This window comes from Carica papaya, chromosome 6 (genome assembly GCF_054855325.1).
Source record: "Carica papaya isolate Zhongbai chromosome 6, ASM5485532v1, whole genome shotgun sequence".
NCBI classification, from domain to species: Eukaryota; Viridiplantae; Streptophyta; class Magnoliopsida; order Brassicales; family Caricaceae; genus Carica; species Carica papaya.
The window spans coordinates 9662475-9685863 of NC_142314.1; the positions used below are offsets into that span (position 1 = coordinate 9662475).

Consider the following 23389-nt stretch of genomic DNA (forward strand, 5'->3'; position numbering starts at 1 on the left):
ATGGACTAGATGACCCTACAGTGGTACTTAATGATACGGTGGAGGCACCGGGTTGTACGGTGGTGGTGCCGGGTGATGCGGTGGCTGGGGCACCAGATCATACTGTGGTGGTGCTGGGTAGTACTATGGAGGAGCAGGGTCATATCGAGGTGGCTCGGGATCCTCTCGTTGCAGGGGTGGCTCAACTTGTGGCAACAGGGGAGGGTCAGATAGTTCCCTCCTTTCCTCCCGGGCCTACTGGGCAACAATGAGTCTCTCCACCATCTCAAATAACCGGTCAATATCCTCTTTAAGCGAACCCTCTCGGGCTACTCGGTTTAATGGAGGTCTTGCTCTCCTCATCTGTCTGTACCTGTATTTCACAAAGAATGGTTGAGTGACAATTCATTATTTTTTTGTGTTTCCTAAGGATTTTGTATAAAAAATTGGTTCGAGGAACGCGGCTCTGATACCAACTATAACGCTCCCGAAAATTCTAAAGGAAATAAATTATAAATTAAGTGAGAAAATGGAATAAATAGTTAAGATTTACACTCCTTACACAATAACTTAAAGTATCAAATAGTGCTAGTGGAATTACCACTTTGAAAGAAATACAAAAAAATAAGAAAATAAACGGAAATTAAATAAAACTAGCATCTTATTCACAACCCTTTTGTGAATCGAGCTCCGAATCTTGTTCCTCTTGATCTGAAATGGTTAAATAAGGAATGAGGTACACTAGCCAAGTAAGAATATCACACCACTCACCGACACAGAAATGAAGATTGGTAGAAAATCAAAACAACTAAGGGAGGTCTTAATTAAACAAATTCACTTATCAACAATAAAATCATTTAATGTCCACTTACCGTGGTGAAATTTACAAAAACAACATATAGAAATAATAACATTATATATATATATCATAATTTCACATATAATCGGCAACATAGCACATATTATACTTTCATATTCAGATAACCAAAACAATCACTGTCCCTATTTACCAGCCTACTAGTATCCATGGGGTTCATAGGGATGTTCCCCCTATGCGTGAACCCTTTCCTTTAACATTCTCAATTAACAGGCCGTCCTCATACCCCATCCGGTATGATTGCTAAATTACTACAGCTTAATACACCGTCTGGTATGAGGGTGAAGCGCGCCCGTCCCCATACCCCATCCGGTATGAATGCCAAATTACCTTGTTTTGATACCCCGTCCGGTATGAGACAATGTTCACGGTAGGGTTCTCTATGTATCCGGTCCATCCACCATCTCCTATGATATCCAGTAAGGCTGTCGTTTCATCCATTCACTTAATCGCACAATTTTTCGTTTTTCTTTAGTCTCCATTTTCCAATTTAATGTAATCACATAAATCAAACAATACATGCATTCACAAGTATAAAATCGATCAATGAAATACTATCATGCAATTAACTATAAAATAATTCAACAAAATCAATAATAGATAATTTCCGGTTCTGCTTCCATTAGTAAATCGTAATTAATTATAAACATTTTCTGAATTATACAAAATATTGTATTATTATTTATTTAAACTTTAATTCTATAATAAAGAATATGGTGAGAGATTCTTATTCAATTTGGTGCTCGAAATGCTAAACTGTTGACTGCGTTTACTGGCGGTCCCCGGGTTCCCTGAATTTTTCTTCATGAATTAAAATGCGCTATAAATACCTACAAATATCTCAAAAAATAAAAAATCAGTCTCAAGACTCAATTTTGGCCAATTCCAGAATTCTGACATAGTGGCTCCGTTGTACTCTGGCGGCACTACCGCCGCCCGCGGCGGTAGTCCACCTCAGGTCAGCTATTTTTTGCCGAATTCGATCGATTTTGCATCAATCTTGCGAGAAAATATGATAAGGGACCTTAGTTGGCCCAAAAAAATACAAAAAACTTAAACTCACCGGCGGCGGAACTCTCCGGTGCGACGGCTCCTCTGGCTCACGTTGCGATTGAGTGTTTTGCTCCAGTCAACCTGTATAAAAAGAAACGGTGATCATAATGGTGGAAAAATTACACTAAACGGGAATTAGGAAGGGCCTCATCGGAGGTGTTTTGTTAAATTCCCTGCAGCGGTGCTACTGGGCTTTTCCCACGATTTTCTGCCAATTAACCGGTTCTTTTCCTCCAATTTGGCCATGGGGGTGTTTAAAATTGAATTCCGAGTAAATAAATTTTTTTTACTTCTTTTGGTGATCGGAAGTAGCACCAGCGCGGCGGCGGGTGGCAACAGCTCTTCTTCCTGGTGGCTGGGTCTTCTTCTCCGACGAGGGTGTCTGGCAGCTAAGGTTAGAGTTTGGTGTGAATGAGTTATTTATATCCGTCTCCATTTAATATGGACCATCCATCGCGTTTGATCTAGACCGTTCATTGCGATCTAATATAGACCGTTCATCACGATCAAATTCAGATTGTCCGATCGCGTTTAAATCTGATTGTCCGATTTCGTTTGGAGAAGGAACGCATCCAGGTTATCCGTGCGCGTGGGAACGGATCTGGACCGTTCGATCGCAGCGCACGGATCGCCCGCGTGGCATCGCGTCAGCGTCCGTTGCCACACGATGCGTTCTGGTTCGCTGGAGTTGCTGACTGGGCATCCTACGTGGTACAAATTTTTTAAATTACATTTTGACTCCCGTTTTTTAATTCTTCTTTCAAAAGTACCATCAGAACTCAAATTTTCACATATTTTCTCCAAAATCGTTTTCAATTTCATTTTTATCAAAATTTCTTCAGTTTTACACTAAATTAAAATTAAAAAAAATTAAAAAATTGCATAAAATTAATTTAATTTACATTAAATTAAAATTGGGCATTATATGTTATGTATGTTTTTTTAGTAAATTATATTATTATTGATATTTAAATCCTAGATAATTAATGAAATATATAAATTTTAATTTATAAAAATAATATAAATATTTGAAAGATATTTTTTATTGTAAGATAATATAATGGATGGAAAAAGTAAAACAAAAAAAAATCACAACTTAGCCTGATTATGGTTATATGTTTTTAATATGAGATTAAAAAAGTCACAAATTTTTCATTATGTAGTGTGAATATTTTTAGTATAAATCAGATATGATTTGCATATTAAAAATGTTATAAAAAATGTCTTTAAAGAAAAAATATATTATAAAAATTAAATTTAAAGAACAATTACAAAGATTACAGAGTCAAATATAATGAAATATTACAATTGAATTAAGTGTTTAGTAAAAAACACTCTTGTCATTTAAAAATTATCTACAAATAATAGAATAATAAAAGATTACACATACTTACATTAATTGTTTATTAAACTTTTCATCTAATTACTATAAAGAAGGTAAAACAAGCTAAATGCAACGATTAAGAAATGGGTATTATCGAATAATTACGGTGTTAACTATATAATATTAGTTGCAAAGTATAATAATATTATTATTAAAAAATAATATTAAGATTTATGCCCATTTAAAATGTCGCCCAAATTAGGAGTCGTCAGCAACAAATCTACACAACGTTTAAGTGATGTTGGTGAAAATGAAATGTAATAATAAGACCTCACGATAAGTTCCTGAGGGTCCACTCATTTTATCAGAGCCCCAAATTTTAAATTACATTTTTATATTTTATTTTATCAGGGAGCACTTTGGTAGCCGAAATTATGACACACAGGTGAACCATCAAGAGGAATATCCCATCAACTGACGGTTCAGATTAATAAAGCGGACTGTTGGAGCATCCGATCGTGCGGTCCAGATGCGGTTTGAAAATGATGGAGGTCAAATCAATCCACGTTCCTGATTGAACAAATCTTTGTAATAGTCGGGCCCCACCCACAGTTAAAACCGACTTCTAGTTTTACATGTTCAAGCAACTCAATGAGACATAGTTAGGTAAGTGATTTGAGAGATTTAAATGCCACGTGGGTGTACGTGTATGGCTAGTTCGTCAAACATACCGTACGTTATACGTTGATTAGAAAATTCCAAGATTATTAAACTTAATACTCTGTGTATATTTTTTTAATTAACTATTTGTGATGTAATTTTCTCTTTATAATAAATTAATCTTAACTCATTACCTATTAAGTTCTTTTAAGTTTTTTACTGCATTTCTAAATAAATTTAAAGGGAAATATAAAGAGCAACAAAAGATTGTAAATGTTAAAGTTGTAAGATCCCAAGGAGTGAAAAACGACATAACATGAAGGTTAGATGTAGTCAAGGTAAAAAAATGGTAACAGCTACTTCCTACTAGTTATATACATATATATATATACTATGAGTCTGTAGATATAAATATATGGCAAACAGCTTTATTTTCGTAACATTACGTGTGAGGTTGGAAGACGTGAGTATTCAGCTTGCAGGTCTAGGTTTGGTCTAGTAGGGGCCAATATCAAATTATAAAGATACCATATATAAAAAGCTATGCATCCACATGATAATTAATCAAAAAGGAATATATATATATATATATATATATACACACACACGCGAGCGAGCACAGGGATATATTGATATGCATGTATGGAACACGTAGATGATAAAGACATGTATATATCCTATAAACTCTCCAACTTCTGTCATATAAATTAAATCAATTGGTCACATTAAATAAATAAATAGTAATTAATTAATTTATTTTATATTCGAATAGCATATTTAAATCACATTAACTATATTAAGTGTCTTTTATAGTTCTGATGGTTGCAGCGAACTGGGAGATGTTGTTGAACTGATCTATCCATATCCATCGTACCATCAAGCTTTCTTCTTTTCTTTGTAAAATTAGTATTTATTACTATTAATATTATTATAGGGTATATGAGGAAGAAGACCCAAGACTGTGAAAGAAGATTCCCTGAGGTTCATCAATCATAACCCCCCCCCAGATTATGAGATTTTCTTCTGATATTTTACCAGTGTTTCAACTTTGACTTGGTCAAAGGCTGTAATTAGTTTTTTTTTTTTCAACATTAATTAATAATAATAAGTTTGACCACTTTGTAAAAAACAAAAAAACAATTACCGAAAAATCATCACTAAAGACTAATGCAATGAGGATTTATACTCTTCTCTCCAAGCATAAATTTTCCAAATTTATATTAATTTTAATTTAATATATAGGCTTTCACATATATATATCTTGTGAATATGCACATTGAACCTAAGAAAATTTATATTATAATAATTTTTTTGAACCAATAAATTCATATATTCATTATTATGTATTATATATATACTAATCATAATATATTTTTAAATGAAAACAGATATTAATATGTGTATAGATGTATAATAATCTTATATTTTATGGTTAGTTCTTTCATTAAAATGGGGTTTAATTAAAAATACACTGTGGGTTTTGAAAGAAAAAAAAAAAAAAAAAAAAAAAAAAAAAAGTAAGTGACGGTTGTTATCTTCCCTCTTTATACTACACCATTCAACAACCATCTTCCCTAATTTGTTCGCTTGCCCACCTCATTATTCCCTCACAAATATAATATATATATATATATTTTGTTAATTAATTTTAAATTATTTTCATTTTTATTATTTAATTACTATACGTATACGTAGTAGTATTATTTCCTCATTTCACACTGTGAACCAAAACCACAACTCTTACTTGCTTTGACTGATTTTATTTTATTTTTTAAAAAAGCTAAAATAAACAAGAAGCATAAAAAGAAAAAAGAAAAACTGGAAAAGGCAAGAAGCAACTTGTTTCTTCCTTTCTCTTTCAGAAAAAACCCTAATTCGAACTTTTTTAACTTTAAAATCTATTTACCTCTCATCTGCAACTATCAATTTTTATAATCCGTGAGCTGTTTATTCCTTTGTTTATACGCACCGTTTTAGCCATAGACAAACTAAAAGCAAGCTTAACCCACTGTCGTCTTCTTCGCAGATCACAGCTTTAAAGCCATCTTGGGTACTTTCTGATTTCTCTTCTTCCAGAATCTCTCTCTCTCTCTCTCTCTGTCAAATTTTATTAGCTCATGCTTTGTTTGTAGCTTCTTCTTAAATGGGTCTGCGTAAGTAAGCAAATCTCTCTGCACCATCTCCATATCTGTGTCTCTGTTACGTATTTCCTTTTCTAGCTCTTTCTTCTCTCTCTCTCTCTCTCTCTCTCTCTCTCTCTCTGCATCTGTCTCACTCTCATGGATTCTGGCAACAGTGGAAGCATTCAGTCTTCGAGCGGCGGAGACGAAGAGTACGATTCACGCGTCGAATCCATCTCAGCTTTCTTCAACGTTAACAAGAACAACAACCCATCAAGCAGCTGCCATGGCGGTCCCACGCCGAACCAGCCGCCGCCGCACCATAATCAGCATCACCAAACACTCTCCTCTTCCTCTCTCTTCGACCCTTTCTTTGACCCCTTATCTTCAAGATCACCAAACCCAAACTCACTTCTCAATCTCGACATCGTCTGGTCGAAAACTTTAAGATCCGAACCCGATCTTGGCGGGTTTATGTCCGCTTCGTCCCCAACTCAACATTTCTTAACCACCCAACAACAAGCTGCGGCGGTCACGACGACATCGGCCGCTGCGCAGAGCAGAGCAGCCAGTTTTCCTGGTGCACAGATCGCTCATCAAGAACCGGAAAGCTGTAACACAAGAGGCTCGGTGTCAACAGACCAAACCATTAACGCCACCGGAAATAATATGAACAGCGGCGGTGGCGGAACTAACATGGCACGGAACCCAAAGAAGAGATCCAGAGCTTCAAGGCGTGCTCCAACAACTGTGTTGACCACAGACACCACTAATTTCCGAGCCATGGTTCAGGAGTTTACTGGGATCCCTGCACCGCCATTCACGTCGTCATCTTTCCCGAGAAGCCGCCTTGATCTGCTTGGCACACCGTCCTCCACTCTAAGGTCATCTATCTCTCCACCTCCATACTTACTCAGACCATTTGCTCAGAAAATCCACCCACCCCCTTTTATCCCTTCTTCTTCTTCTTCTTCTTCTTTGGTTGACGCCATAGCCACCACCTCCACCACCACCGCTAACTTCGTAACTCCTAATACTTCAACTTCATCTGTTAACTACCACTTACTACCCTCCGATCATTTAGGCCTTTTAAAACAACAGTCTCATAATCTCCTCAACATAAATACACAAAATCAAAACACCCCAATTCTCAACTTTTCTCTTCTTCAACCTCCGCCTTCCAAATACACACTTCCCATCTCCGCCGTTCATGGCGCCAAACCACAAGGCTCCACCTTAGACATTAGCCCACCGACCGAGTCTCATCTCAAAATGGGTGTTCTCGAGGAGTTTGGCTTGAGCCATGCCCATGTTGGCTCCAACCTTACCGGTCTTCAAACCATCGTGTCTTCATCGGACGTGACATTGCCTGCAACGGATAACAAGAGCAAAAGCAATAGTCATGCTGTGAACTGGGGGGGCGGCTCAGCTGGGTCGAATGAGAGCGGTCAAGGTCTGTTAAGGTCCATTAATGGCGGCAACTATGGTAATTCTCAGAGAGTCGTGGTCGTCGCCACCAATGAGAGACTGAACAACAACTACGGTCAACAAGGCAATTCTTCATCGGATTTTCATGGAGATAAAGGTACTGGACTGCCCGAGAACGTTACAGCGAGAAGTGAAGGTATGGTGGAAACATGGATATGTTCATCAGATTAGAGATAGAGTACTACTCCCTAGTGTCAGCATGAACCCCAAAAAGAAGAAAAAAAAAAAAAAAGTTTTTCAGAAAATGGAAAAACAAGAAAATCAAGAAAGAATATGAAGAAAGATGCATGAAAGGAGATGGAATCTCTAACTGTTCTCCATCTTAACACCATGACTTTTAAACATGATTAAATCACCATTGTTTTTTCTTTCTTTATAAATTACATCTATGTAAATAATAGCTAATTTCTTTTTCTGCCTTTCACATTGCCATAATATTCTGATCCTTTCTACATCTATATATATAAGAATTACAGGCTTTTTTTTTTTTTTTTCTCGCTGATGTTTGTAATCTCCGTAGTGCTATATACATATATACATATGTATATATATTATCGTGGCTTCATTACATTGGTCTTGATCGACCCTCTGAGTGTTGACCAGTACTCTTCATGTAAAACAGAATGTATGAAAACATATTTCGGAGTATAAAATACCAAAACCAGCTTACTGCTTGTTCTTGTCTGAGAAAAATCAATCTTGTCGGAGAAGAAAAATAAATTGGAAAAGAAATACAAAAACTTGCATGGAGTTTTGTCTGGTTTTGCTCATCTACCGGAAAATTTATTTTCAATTTTTTTTTTAAAGAAAAAGAAAAACCAAAATTTTCTTAATAGTGTCTTATTTTTTTGTGGTTAAATAAATTTTTTCCGTAGAATTTTTTTTTTTTTTTTTTTTTTTTTTTAATGATGTCTAGGAGTGATTGGTGGCGCGATTTGGGGAATTTCTAGCCGCCGCAATATCGTTTAATTTTATTCAAATTAAATATATACTTAAGAATAAGAAGTTAATTTAAATATCCATCTGGTTTTTGTTTATTATAATTGTATAATTTCCTTGCATATACATATACACACACACACATTATAGAGTTAAATTCCACATGGGATGTTTATAAGTTGCAAAGACACCAATAATTAGACTCTTTATCTTTTCTTTTTTCGCTTTCATTATTCACGTAAATGTTGCTCATCGTGGTTTGTACCTTTTGGACCCAAAATCTATCCTTCTTCTGTATTTAAGGTACAACCCAAGAAAAGTTAGAATCCTTGCTTTATTTTATTTTATTTTTCTTTTTCCTCTGTTGTTTATTTTAATTTCTGTGGTTTTGAGCAAAAGGAGATAATTTTAAAAAATCTTTAAGCTGGAATTTTTAATTATTTTCATCCAAATGCTTTTTGATATTGTTTCTTAGAAGAAAAACAAAAATAACACATTAATATAATTTTTGCTTTTGTTTGGCCCGGGATGATGGATATTTAAGTAAAAAACCAATTTGATTTTTCCCATAAAAAATTAACCTAATTTCAGTTGTTTAGGATTTCATTATCCCCAATAACTAGTCATATATATATATACACACACACACACACACACACATTAGACGGTCTAAAGTACATATTTAATAATATTGAGCTTCCCAAGTATGGCGTCCAATTTTTCTTTTGTTTTTTTTTTTAATAAAAAAAAGCAAACATTGGAAATGAAAATAAATAGTTTACTCAATGATCACCTTGATTAGATCATACAAAACCTCACAACTATGGGACATACCTAGATTTCAGTTCATATAGATCCTTCTCTTCCATTAATTAAAGCTCTTCTAACGTATCTAAATTTTATGGGAGAGATGTGATTTTTTTTTCAGTGGAATATTGAGATAGTTATAATTTAGTTGAATTATAACTATATATATATATATATATAGAAAAAAGAAAATCAACTACTAAATTTGAATTTTTTTGAGAGATATCAACTCATGTTTCGATTCATTCGTTGTTATTTTTTCTTAATAATATTGAATTTGAATTTTATTTAAATTTAAATTTTATAAGATAAAAATATAAAGTAAAATTTTAACATCAATTCCATTCTATATCTAGTTCAAGGTAATGATTTTAAGGAAAAAAAAAATGTATAGTAGAGGTGCAAAAATTAATTTTTGTTAAAAGGTAAGAATTGTTTTATTAATAAAAGATCTAATCAAATAAAAACTTGGAGTACTACACAACTTAATAAATTACCTCATGTGCAAATCACAATAAGAAGAAATTGAAAATGCTTAAGAGCATGATGAAATGGTTTAAAGTCTTTTTATTCACCTCTGACTTGGTTAATTCATCAGCTAGATGATTTTTAGCTATATTGTTGAATTGCACAAGGGTATAATCATCGTTAATTTATGAAATAATCATCTTTTAGTTACTATAAAAATAAGAGTTTTAGATTTTCCAATACACAATCCTTCTTTATATTTCTATAATAATTGATCTAAAATCAATATAGAAACAATCATGACCATGTAGTTTTTGTTATTTAATAATTGTTTTATATTATCAAGAATCTTGTAATGTCAAAAATCTTATTTGTTACATGTATGCACATATCAACACATGATCACCTGAGTAATATCACCATTGATGTAGTCACATAGTATAGTATATGTATTAACAGTGTTAAATGCAATTGATAGTTAACAATTTATTTGAATAATTTTCAAAATACATTAATAATTTATTTTAACTCAAAAATAGTACATCAACTAAATTAATGAAAAAATTAATAAGACAAAAACCAATTAAGTATTTAAATTAAATTAAATGTCTCTACTTAAAAAATAAAATTCAAGAATTATCCCAGCGTTCTTTGTTTGTATTTCAAACTAGAATTTTAAAGATATAAATAAATTTTGAAATCTAAAAAGTTGGAATCTCGACTTGCCTCATTTCTCTGTTAAACTTTTGAGGTTTAGTTATTAATTAAGGAAACACATATAGCTCAAAACTAGGGTGTGTGTGTGTGTGTGTGTAATATGTGTATATATAATTAGGGTGTCCCAGCATGAAGAACAAATCATATATGTACTAGTCACATATGAATATGATTTTAAATTGATAAAGTATTAGGTAATGACCGTGGATTGTAAAGTCTTTGTCGCACAACACAAATCACAAGCTGATCACTTCATTATTATGCAATAATCACGCAATATATCAATCATTTTCCATATAAGAAAACAAAATAAACTAAGACAAAAACTTGAAAAAGCAAATTGATTAAAAAGTAATCCTATAAACACAAATCAAGGGTAGCTAATTTAGCTTTTCTTTTGTCAACCATTGTTTTCCCGCCAAAATCTTTACATTTACATACACACATACATATATATATATATGGGTGTGTGTGTGTGTGTGTTTGTATCTCCTCGGATGAAAAATGAAAAAACAAAAAAACAAAAAAAAAAAAAAAGTAGATGGAGAAGGAGACAAGAAATTAATGTTGGAATTATTATTATTTTAAAAAAAAAAAATTCACTCCTCCGAAACTATGATGATTATTACCAAAGTGGGTAATCTTTTGAAATGGTATATCTAAAAAGTTAGTAATCTTTTTGGTCTAATTGATTGATAGATCATCATCTTTTTCACTTCCAATAATAATACTTATTATTATAAAATAATAAAATAAAATAAAAAGTTAGGCTTTAAAATTTTGATTCATCATGTGCATTTCAAAAAATTTTGAATCTTTTATTTGTTTTTTCCCACTATGGTGAATTTAACATTTATGGGAGATTCATTTATAAATTTAATTTAAATAATCAATAATTAATTTATTTTGTATTATTATCATGTTAAATGGGTTGGGATTATCATTATATCTTCAAATTTTATTCAACGAATGAAATTTTTTATCCCAAACTTGTTTGAACCCCAAAAGATTATGTCTCTATGGACACATATACATATAAATATAAATCATTCATAAAATAATTATTAATACAAAAACATAAAACCATGGATTTTGGGAGAAACTTTTTATAAAGTAACTCACCCGTCTCTTTTACTCAAGATCATAGAGAATCTTTCCCCCCACAAAAAATTAAATTAAATAAAATTCAAATGATTAGCCATTGGAATTTGGGAGAATTTTATATAATATTTAATTAATTAATTTTTATTGGGTAAAATTTAATTAAAAAAGCATGATGGTGGCCCATGCCGGGGTATATAATATATATATAAGCTTTGCACTTAAGCAATGATGGCTTTTGGTAACAGCCCACAGGCTGTATCTCATGTCAAAGCCTGTAAACAGTAGTGTGTGTGTCCTGTGGCAGGGCACCCTCTCTGTCTTTATAAAATAGAAATGGCCTACAATTTTGAGCCAAGGGCTCATCATAAAGTCACTTAGCTTTTGGCATCCCCATCAATAAAAAGGCTGTCGCATTTTAAATTAAATATTTTCAAGATTTCAAATTGAAGAACAAGACAAACATTCTTGTTTGCACAATACTGTTTCTTATCATTATATTCCCATGTGTCCAAATTTCAAAAACAAAACTTTCTTTCAATATATTTTTACAAAATAAAATTTGTATCCAACTAAAAAATAGCTTGTATCTTCCATTAATTAGCACGATTATATTTAAGAAAATAATATGAGTACATGTGTGTGTGTGTGTGTATATATATATATATATATGCATAGTAGCTATCTTGAATTAAATATTCAAAATTTAAACCCAAAGATTCTTACTTCAAATTCTGACTCCATACCAACTCAATCACTAGCTAGAAGAAATAGATACCTTATAATAAAATTAATTCACATTTTGGCCAATTTGGAATTACGATTCTCACCATATATATATATATATATATATTTACTGATTTGATGGGAATATATTGTTATTGTTATAGAAAAAGGCGTATAACAATCTGTACCATCTTTTTTTAATTGATACCGAATTGTTTATTTTTAAGGGGTTTTACTACTTTTGCCTCAATTTCAACTTTTAAAAAAGTTTAGAATGTCATTGAAGTTGGTAACTAAAATGCTTACTCTATGACACTTATTTGGATATGATTTTTATGAATAATATTTGAAAAATAATACTCTAAATACATAAGATTAATGTAAAAATGATTTTCAAAAAATATTTATAATCATTTAAAAGATTATTTACAATATAATTCGTAAATTACAGTTTTACTTATTATATTTAACTCAATTTTAATTCAATTCTTTTAAATTTTTTTTAGTCGTTTAATAACTTTTGTATGTAGTTTGATCTTTTTGTTATTTTACATATGAACATTAGTTTCTTAAATCATTATCTCATACCTTTTTTTTTCTTGTTTGGCATTGAATTTATGGGCATTTTGTTTTACAAATTTAGACTAATACAAATATTTTTTTTAATTATTTTATATGAATGATTAAAAAAAATTAAATTTATGAAATAGTGAATTGTAAGAAGAAATCATAAAAATTAATGTAAAATCACATTAGGTGTAATTATTATATACTCAAATTTGTACCTACACCTCAAATACAAAACATGATGGGTGATAGACTTATTCCTATAGCCTCTACCATTTCCCACAAGGACATCAGTAAGAGACAAAAGGGATATATTTATGCTCTTGATTCATATAAGAAACTTGACACATATCAAAAGGCTTGTGGAGCAAAATAAAATCTGGAATGTTACATATTTACCATATAGAAAGACGACAATAGGGTATAAATGGGTGTATAAGATAATATTCAATACTGAGGAAACTATTGAAAGGTATAAAGAAAGACTTATTAGTAAAGAATTTATACAAAAATAAGAATTGAATTATCATTAAACTTTTTCAGCCATCGTTAAAATCACCTCAGTCAAATTGCTCATATCATTAGTAGCCATTAGGGGATGACATCTCCATCAATTAGATGTCAACAATGCATTCTTACATTATATCTAAGAGACGAAATTTTACATGAAGCTTCCTCCAAGATATCCCAATAAAGACCAAAATAAGGTGTACAGCCTATTGAAGTGCATCTACAGGCTGAATCTAGGCTTTTATATAATAGTATGCCAAACTCTCAAACTTCATCATTCAGTAAAGTTTAATTCAATCAAAGGTAGATATATAAAATGTTTGTGCGAGAAGAATTCACAGTGTTGCTTGTGTATATAAATGATCTAATCATGTTGAGAACAATATTGAGTTGATTAATGAACTAAAGTTTAAGAAAAATAAGAAGTTTCGAATTAATGACTTAAAAAATCTAAAATATCTCTCCAGTCTTGAGATTGTTCATTCCACTGAGGAATTCATATTATAGCACAAGTATGCACTTGATCTACTTAAAGACACTAGAATCCTGAGTATCAGAGCATCTATGGTTCTTTTGAACCAAAATCTTAAGCTTTAAAAAAATGATGAATTAATTTCAGATCCAACGTGTACAAATGATTAATTGGAAGACTCATGTTGTAATACCCGAACCCGAAAAATGACTTAACATAAATTTTTTATTCTTTAATTATTAATTTAAAAAAATTGATTAATTTATTTCATTTTTATTTAACTAGAATTTTGAGAAAAAATGAATTAAAGACGAGATTAAAAATAATTTTGGAAAAAAAAGGTAAAATTTTAGATTATGTGAGTATTTTTAAAAGAAAAAAAAGAAAAATTAGAAATAGGGGGTCAAAGTACAAATAGAGAAACTTTGACCACGTAAGACCGCCCAGTTAGCAGCCTCGACGAACTGTAGCGCGTGGCGTGGCAAGGCGCGCTAACGTCGGTGCCATGCGGGAGGCCATGCTGGCAATCCGCGTACCCCGCGATCAGCCGGTTCAGGATTGATCCAGCGAGCATGAACAACTCGGATATGATTTTTCCTTAGGCATGATCGGTCGGTCGAGATTAATCGCAATGAACGGTCCAAATTCGTTTCCTCCTTAGGCGCGATCAGACAGATGAGATCGATCGCGATAGAAGATTAGGATCAACGCCGGATGGTTATAAATATTCTGCATCACACGGGAACCTAAACTCTAGTCATCAGCCCTGTCGGAGAAGAAGAACTAGACGCTGGAGAAAGAGGCCGACCGCCGCCCCACTAGAGCCACTGCCAACCGCCAAAAATGATAAAAATTCTCCCTACTCACTTGGAATTCAATTCTGAATACCCTCGTGGCCAAATTAGAGCAAGAGGGATGATAAGTGAGTCAGAAACCGCAGGCAAAACCCAGTGGAGCTGCCGTAGCTAAAACCCCAAAATCTCTCTAATTAACCCCTTCCTAATTCCCGTTTCACGTGATTTTTTTATCATTGTATTCACCGCCCTTTTCTGTGTAGGATAGCCGAAGAAAGAACCTCAATCAAGAAGGAGGACCGGTGGAGCCACTGCACCCGGAGGTCTCCCTGTCGGTAGGTTCGGTTTTTTTATAATTTTTCGGCCAACATAGGCCCCTAACATATTTTTCTGCAGGGATACAGCCAAAACCGGCTAAAACTGGCCAAAATCAGCCAAAATTAGACAGGCCAAGGCAAACCACCACCGTGGGCAACGGAGCTGGCGTCGGAGCACGGTAGCGATACTGTGCTGGACCACAAAATTTGTTGAAATGAGTTTTGAACACCGATTTTTAGATTTATTAAGGTATTTTTAGGTATGTGATGAGTATTTTGAATTCCACATGAAATATTCAAGGAACCCGGTACTGGTAGGAGGCGTAGTAGACAGTTCGACGTCTCAAAACACTGATCCGGGTGAGGATCCATCACTCTATTCTCTGTTACAGTAAATTAAGGTTTAACGATGTATAATTTTGTATTTTTGTAAAAAATTAAAAAATCCTAAAAATAATTACAGGTTAATAGTAGAGTCGGAACTAATTAGTTCACAATTTCTTGATTTCCTGTTTATTTTTATGTACTATTCTACTTGCTTGATTTTTGTATAGTACATGTTCTTAATCTATCATTCAATAATTTTATCAACTTATTTGGTTATTTTGATTATATACCGTCAGTATGAATGTAGTTTAATTAATCTGTAAATGTGATATGAGATATTGGTATGAGTTTGTTAGTTATTTATTGATGAAAATCTGTAAGTGAAAGACTTGCTGGTTACCCAGAAAAAGGGCAGATGGACTCGGTACATAGAAAATCCTATCGTGAACGTTACCTCAGCTGGAAGGAGCTAGAAAGTCACTTACTTAGAAGGTTTAGGAGATATAGTTCACACTCATACCGAATAGGGTATGGGAACGGCTGGTCAATTGTAAAATTAGATATTGGGTTCATGAGTAGGGGGGACATCCCTATGGATCCACAAGTGTACTAGTAAGCAGGTAAGAAAAGAAAACTATTGTTTATCATTTTCTTATGCGTGAAAGTGAAAAGTGATATGGATATGGGTCTTTATAAGTTGTCTTTGAAAAATTCGTTATGGTAAGTATTAAACAAATGTATTCAAGTTTTAAATATATTTAAATAAAGCAAGGTTTCATTAGTTATTTTTCTGATTTTTTTACTAATCTTCAATTTTCTGTGTCTGTGATTAGAGTGATATTCTTACTGGGTTAGTGTAGCTCATCATTTCATTAAGTATTTCAAATCAAGAAGACCATGATCCAGATCCTGAACAACAACAGGGTCGTGAGTAGTTCACTATTTGGACTCCCTTCAAGTACTAGTAAAGGTTGTCCTAGGATGCTTAGTTATTCGTTTTTTATTTTATTTCTTTAATTTTTATTTTTCTTTTAGAATGAATATTCTTGTAACTCTATTGGGCATTCAAAATTATTGTGTAAGGAATATAAGCCCTAACTCTATTAATCGCTTCTGTATTTAATTTATGAATTTATTTATCTTTAAGTTCTACACCTCTATAGTTGGTATCAGAATTGCGTTCTTCGGAACCATTCCTTGCACAAAGACTTAAAAACACCAAATAAAAACTATCACTCAATAATTTCTTGTGAAATGCAGATGCAATAAAATGAAAAGAGGAAGACCCCCACTAAATTGAGTAGCCCGAAATAGCTCACTTCGAGAGGATGTTGACCGAATCTTTGAGATGCTGGAGAGACTCATTTCTGCCCAGCAGACCCCGGAGGAAAGGAGGGAGCTATTTGACCCTCCCCCACTGCCATAATTTGAGCCACACTTGCAGCACAAAGCCACCCCAATACAACCCTGCTCCTCCATCGTACCATCTGGTACCACCATAATACAATATGTTGCCTCTATCGTATCATCTAACACCACCATAGGGCCACCTGGTCCCTCCGCAACACAATCTAGTTCCTCTTCTACGAGACCCAGTTCTACCCATGATGGACCCAAGCTACATTAAAATGTATAAAAGACTAAATTCATCTTTCGTTGCAAGTGCATCATCTTTTGAAGAGGCTAAGTATTGGTTAGCTGAGACAAAGACTTTGGGTGGTTCCCAAACAGAAGGTTGTACTTGCCACCTACATGCTTGTGGGAGAGGTAGGCCGCTGCTGGCAATTCAAGCAAGCCACCCTGCTCAGTCTAGTTACTTGGGAATAGTTTCTGATAGCTTTCAATATAGAGTACCTCCTATAGCACATCTGACATTTGAAAGAGATGAAGTTTGCACACCTAGTACAATGTGAGATGACTGTGTCGGAGTATGCTCAAAGGTTCTTCGAGTTGAACCAATATTCCCTTGAAAGCATGATGGATGAAGGTAGGAAGACAAGGAAGTTCGAGTGGGCCTTCTGCCTTGAGATCAGACAGCAGCTGTACATATTTGAGCTTAGTACCTACTCAGCCATTCTAGCCAAGACACAGTTAGTGGAGAGAAACCTTCGCATCTTTCCTCCAGTAGTGGGGAATCTCAGACCCCTGATTTCATACCGTAAACCAGCACCCACTACACCGGTTCAGCAGAACAAGAAACCTACTCTAGTGAGTCAGGCTCCTCCTCAAGCTCCAGTGACAGGACGCGGTAGGACTTTCCAACACTGTGGCAAGGATCATGGGGAACGACCCTTCTATCATCTCAATAATACTTATTGCATATGTGGGAGTACCCAACATTACGCGAGAGAGTGCCCATGGAATCAAAACTAAGTCAGACCTCCTATCTAGTGTAGAGCTTACAACCTAACTCAATAGAATGCTGAAGCCAATCCAGACATGATACAGGATACGTACACTATCTGTAATTACCTTGCACATGTTTTGATTGATACTGTTACTTCACACTCGTTTGTCTCACATATTTTTATATAAAACTTAAATGTATCACCGAAAAGGCTTAATTTTATATTCTATGTATCTACTCCTGGAAGTATGACACTACTTAGGAAGGTTCTATACAAAACTTATATCATAGACATAGCAGGTAGAAAATTGAGTATGGACCTGATAGATATTGACACGGGAGACTTTGATGTAATTCTGGGAATGAACTAGTTAGCAGCGTACTGCACCACTATAGATTGTTTTCATAAGAAACTTGTATTCAACCCTCATAACGAAGAGCCATTTATAAGTTAATAAAAATTTTAAATGTTATTTTCCCACAATAATTTCCTCATATATAGTGCTTTAACTCTATTGTCTTCTCTACATTAGGCAAACTTAAGAAAAAAATTTGTATTCAAGAGATTCCGGTAGTTCAAAACTTTCTGGATGTATTTTCTGATGAACTACTCGAACTGCCAGTAGACAGAAAAGTTGAGCTCACCATAGATCTTCAGTCTGGCACTTACCCTATCTCTGTTGTCCCTTACTGCATGAGTCGTGTTGAGATAGAAGAATTGAGGAAATAGATCAATGAATTGCAAGACAGTGGGTTCATCTAACATAGCGTATCTCATTGGGGTGCTGGAGTCACATTTGTAAGGAAATGAGATGGGACATTACGATTGTGTATTGACTACAGAGGATTGGACCGAGTTACGATCAAGAACAAGTACCTCCTCTCCAGAATTGATGACCTTTTTGACCAGTTGCAGGGTGTCTAAGTCTTCTCCAAAATAAATTTGTGTTTGGGTTACCATCAAATAAAGATCAGGGCATAGGACATTCTCAAGACAACTTTCAGAACTAGGTATAAACATTATGAGTTCTTCGTCATGCCCTTTGAACTAACCAATACACCAACCATCTTTATGGACTTGATGAACAGAATTTTTAGATAATTCTTAGATCAGTTCGTCATTGTGTTTATAGATGATATCCTTATCTGTTCAAAGAGTAGAGAGGAATACGCTTACCACCTGACTTAGATTTTGCAGGTTCTCAGGGAGAAGAAACTGTATGCAAAATTGAGCAAATGTGGGTTCTAACTCAAGCAGATTACCTTTTTAAAACATATCATATCAAGGGATAGAGTATTAGTGAACTTCAAAAAAGTTGAGGTAATGCTTGGATGGGAGAAATTGACATTGATTTAGAAAATTCATAGCTTTCTGCGAATGAGAGGTTATTACCGCAGGTTTATAGAATGATTTTCCAACCTAGTCACTCCTTTGACCTGGCTCACAAAGAAGAACGTTAAGTTTGAATGGAACGTGAACTGTGAAAGGAACTTTACAAAACTCAAAGAGTGGTTGACTACTGCTCCTGTATTGGTTTTACCAAGTGGGATAGATGAATATACAGTGTACAGTGATGACCCCTACCTGAGTTGGATTTTGTTTTGATGCAGCATGGTAAGGTCATAGCCTATGAGTCCAAGCAGTTGAAGAGTCATGAAAAAAATTACCCCACCCACGACTTGAAACTTGCCGCCATTATCCACTCCTTGAAGATTTGGCGCTACTACCTGTATGGGGAGACTTTTGAGATTTTTACTGACCATAAGAGCTTGAAGTATATATTCACTCAAAATGATCTGAACATACATCAGAAGCATTGGATAGAGCTCCTCAAGGATTATGATTGTAATATCTTGTATTATCCGGGCAAGGATAATGTAGTAGCTGACGCACTCAGTAGAAAAAATGCAGGTATGTTAGCTCACATAATGGTTTTTAAATACAAGGTAATAGGAGCTGCATAATAGATACGACTTCAAGACTTAAAGAAAGTTGCATGCTTGACCCACCTAGTTGTCCAACCTAAATTAATACAGAGAATAAAAGAAGCCCAATTAATCGATTCTACCATAGCCGCCCTAAAAAAAGATGCAGAACAAGGAGTACATCTAGAATTCTGAGTCTCTGCCGATGGATTGCTCAAGTTTCAGGACAAGGTGTGTGTTCCATATGACAGTGAACTAAAAAGGGATATCATGATAGAGGCTCATAGCTCCAAGTTCGCTATACATCCTGGAAGTACTAAAATATATCAAAGTATGTAACCCTAATTTTAGTGGAGCAGGATGCAAAGAGAGGTAGCCGACTTTGTTTTTAAATGTCTAGTATGCCAAAAGGTTAAAGCATATCATCAATGCCCAAACAGGTTACTTTAGTCATTACCGATCTTAAAGTGGAAGTGGAAACATATCACAATGGATTTCGTAATAGATTGCCTAAGGTACGCTTAGGACATGATGTCATTTGGGTAATTGTTGACTGGTTCACCAAGTCATCTCATTTCTTGGCTATTAAGATGACCGATTCCTTGGACAAGTTAGTAAGAATGTATGTCCGATAGATAATCAAGTTACATAGAGTTCCAGTAGTAGCGGTATCCGACAGATGCCCCAAGTTCCCTTCTCGATTTTGGTCTAGTTTTCAGCAAATCATGGGAATGAAACTATCCCATAGTATTGTATTTTACCCTCAAACCGATGGACAATTAGAGTGGACGATTCGCATACTAGAAGATATGCTCCAAGTTTGTGTTCTAGATTTCGGGGGCATTTGGATGATCATCTACCTCTGATAGAGTTCGCCTACAATAACAGCTACCAGACAAGTATCGTCATGGCTCTGTACGAGGTATTGTATGGCTGCCCATGCATATCACTGATCTATTGGGAAGAGGTAGATGATAGAAAATTATTCGACCCAGATCTTGTGGAGAAGACTGCAGCCAAGATAATTAAAGTCAAGAAGAACATCCAGACAGCTCAGAGCAGACAGAAAAGTTATACGGACTCCTGGATATGGGATTTGGAATTTGAGAAAGGTGACCGAGTATTTCTTAAGGTCATTCCTTTCAAATAGGATTAGTAGGTTTGGCAAGATGGAAAAATTAAATTCCCAGTTCATGAAACTATTTGAGATCTTAGACCGAATTGGTACGATTGTCTACAAATTGACACTACCTCCAGAGCTATCCAGGGTTTATAATGTGTTTCACGTATCTATACTACGCAAGTACAATCTAGACCCCTCACACATTCTGTCCCACTAACTCTTTTTACTCTAAGAGGATCTAGCCTATGAGGAGGTATTGGTAGACATTGCAGACTGGAAGAATAGAGTACTCCACAATCAAAAAATTCTATTCATCAAGGTCCTATAGTAAAACCATACGCAGGAAGAGGCCACTTGGGAATTAGAATCAAACTTCAGGGCCTGGTACCCCGAGCTATTCAATCGAGTGAGAGAGTGACCAATTTGAGGGAGCAAATTTTCTTAAAAGGGGGAGAGTTGTAATACTCGGGCTTGAAAAACGATCCAAGATAAATTTTTTGTTCTTTCATTATTAATTTAAAATAATTAATTAATTAATTATTTTTATTTAAGTAGAATTTTGAGAAAAAATAAATGAAGAATGAGATTAAAAATAATTTTAGAAAAAAAAGATGAAAATTTAGGTTATGGGGGTGTTTTTGAAAGAAAAATTAGAAACAGGAAGTCGAAGTACAAATAGAAAAAGTTCGGTCACGTAGGAACGCCCAGTCAGTAATCTCGACAAACCAAAGTGCGTCGCATGGTAAACCGAGCTGATATCGGTATCACACAGGAGGTCACGCTGGCGATCCACGTACCTGCGATAGGACGACCCAGGATCGATCCCACTCGCGAGGATGGCCCGAATTTATTTTTTTCTTAAGCGCGATCGGACGGTCGAGATTAATTTCAATGAACGATCCAAATTCGTTTTTCCCTTAGGCGCGATCGGACGGACGAGATCGATCGTGATGGACGACCTAGATCAACGTAGGATGGTTATAAATATTCGCATCACACGAAAACCTAAACCCTAGCCACTAGCTCCCACTAGAGAAGAAGACCCAAACACCGGAGAAGGAGGTTGACCATCGACCGTCAAAGCCACCGCTGGCGGCCGCCGCACTAGAGCCACCGCCGCGCCGGAGCCGTTGCTGACTTCCCCTACCCACTCAAAATTCGATTTCGAGTAACCTTGTGGCCAAAAAGAAGTAAGAGGAACGATGTCTTAGTCGAAAATCGCAGGCAAAGTTCGGCGGAGCTGCGGCGGCTAAACTCTAAAATCCCTTCAGTGAACCTTTTTCTAATTCCTGTTTTATGTGATTTTTTAATCATTGTATTTACCGTCTTTTTCTGTACAGGGTAGCCGAAGAAAGAACCTCAACCACGAAGCAGGACCGAAGGAGCCGCCGTACCCACAGGGTCCCCCTCCACCGGTTGATTCAGTTTTTTTTTGTAATATTTCGGCCAACTGAGGCCCCTAACATATTTTTTTGTAAGGATACGGCCAAAATCGATCAAAACTGGCCAGGCCAAGGTGAACTGCCTCCATGGGCGGCGGAGCTGGCGCTGTGCCGGAACCTTAAAATTTGCCGAATTGAGTTTTGAACACTTAGTTTAGATTTTTAGGGTATTTTTAGGTATGTAATGAGTGTTTTTCATTTAACATGAAATATTTAGGGAATTCGATACCGTTAGGAGACGTAGTAGACAGCTCGACGTCTCGAAATACCGATTCGGGTAAGGATCCCTCACTCTATTTTCTGTTACAGTAAATTAAGGCTTAACGATGTATAATTTTATATTTTTGTGAAAAATTAAAAAACTTTAAAACTAGTTACAGGTTATTAGTGGAGCCAGAACTGGTTAGTTTACAATTGTCTTAATTTCTTATTTATTTTCATGTACTGTTCTACTTACTTAATTTTCGTATAATACATGTTCTTAATTTATGGTTCAATAATCTTATCAACTTATCTAGTTATTTTAGTTATATACCGTCAATATAAATGTAATTTAATTGATTTATGAATGTGACATGAGATATTGATATGAGTTTATTGGTTATTTATTGATGAAAATCTGTATGTGAAAGACTTGCTGATTACCTAGGAAAGGGCATACGGGCCCAGTACATAAAAAATCCTATTGTGAACATTACCTTAGTTGGACGGGGCTGAGAAGTCCCTTATCGGAAAGGTCTATGAGATATGGTTCACCTTCATACCGAACAGGGTATCGAGGCGATGAAATATTTGACACCCATTATCGGACCGGGTATGAGGATAACCGGTAAATTGTAAAATTGGATATTGGATTCACAATTAGGGGGGACACCTTTATGGACCCCCAGAGGTACCAGTAAGCAGGTCAGAAAGGAAAACTATTGTTTTTCGTTCTCTTATGCGTGAAAGTGAAAAGTGATATGAATATGGGTCTTTATAGGTTGTCTTTGGAAAACTCATAATGATAAATATTAAACAAATGTCTTCAAATTTTAAATGTATTTACATAAAGCAAGGGTTTCATTAGTTATTTTTCTGATTTTTTTACTAATCTTTAGTTTTTCATATCTATAATTAGGGTGATATTCTTACTAGGTTAGTGTAGCTCACCCTTTTATTAACTATTTCAGATCAAGAGAATCAACATCCAAATTCCGATCAGCAAGAGGGTTGTGAGTAGTTTACTATCCGGACTCTCTTCAAGTGCTAGTGAAGGTTGTCCTAAGATACTTAATTATTCGCTTTTCGTTTTATTTTTTTAAT

The 23389-nt window shown here is 34.7% G+C and overlaps 1 protein-coding gene across 1 annotated transcript; it reads left to right on the forward strand.

Moving 5' to 3' along the window:
- Window positions 1-5695: 5695 nt before the first annotated feature.
- Window positions 5696-7990, forward strand: LOC110820188 (VQ motif-containing protein). The gene has a single exon (XM_088223443.1). It carries the CDS (start codon window positions 6173-6175, stop codon window positions 7670-7672), a length of 1500 nt encoding a protein of 499 aa, XP_088079569.1. The 5' UTR covers window positions 5696-6172; the 3' UTR covers window positions 7673-7990.
- The last annotated feature ends 15399 nt before the right edge of the window (window positions 7991-23389 follow it).

Bases quoted from the DNA above. Each gene is read 5' to 3' on its own strand.
- LOC110820188 (XM_088223443.1), top strand. From the start codon at position 6,173: ATGGATTCTGGCAACAGTGGAAGCATTCAGTCTTCGAGCGGCGGAGAC.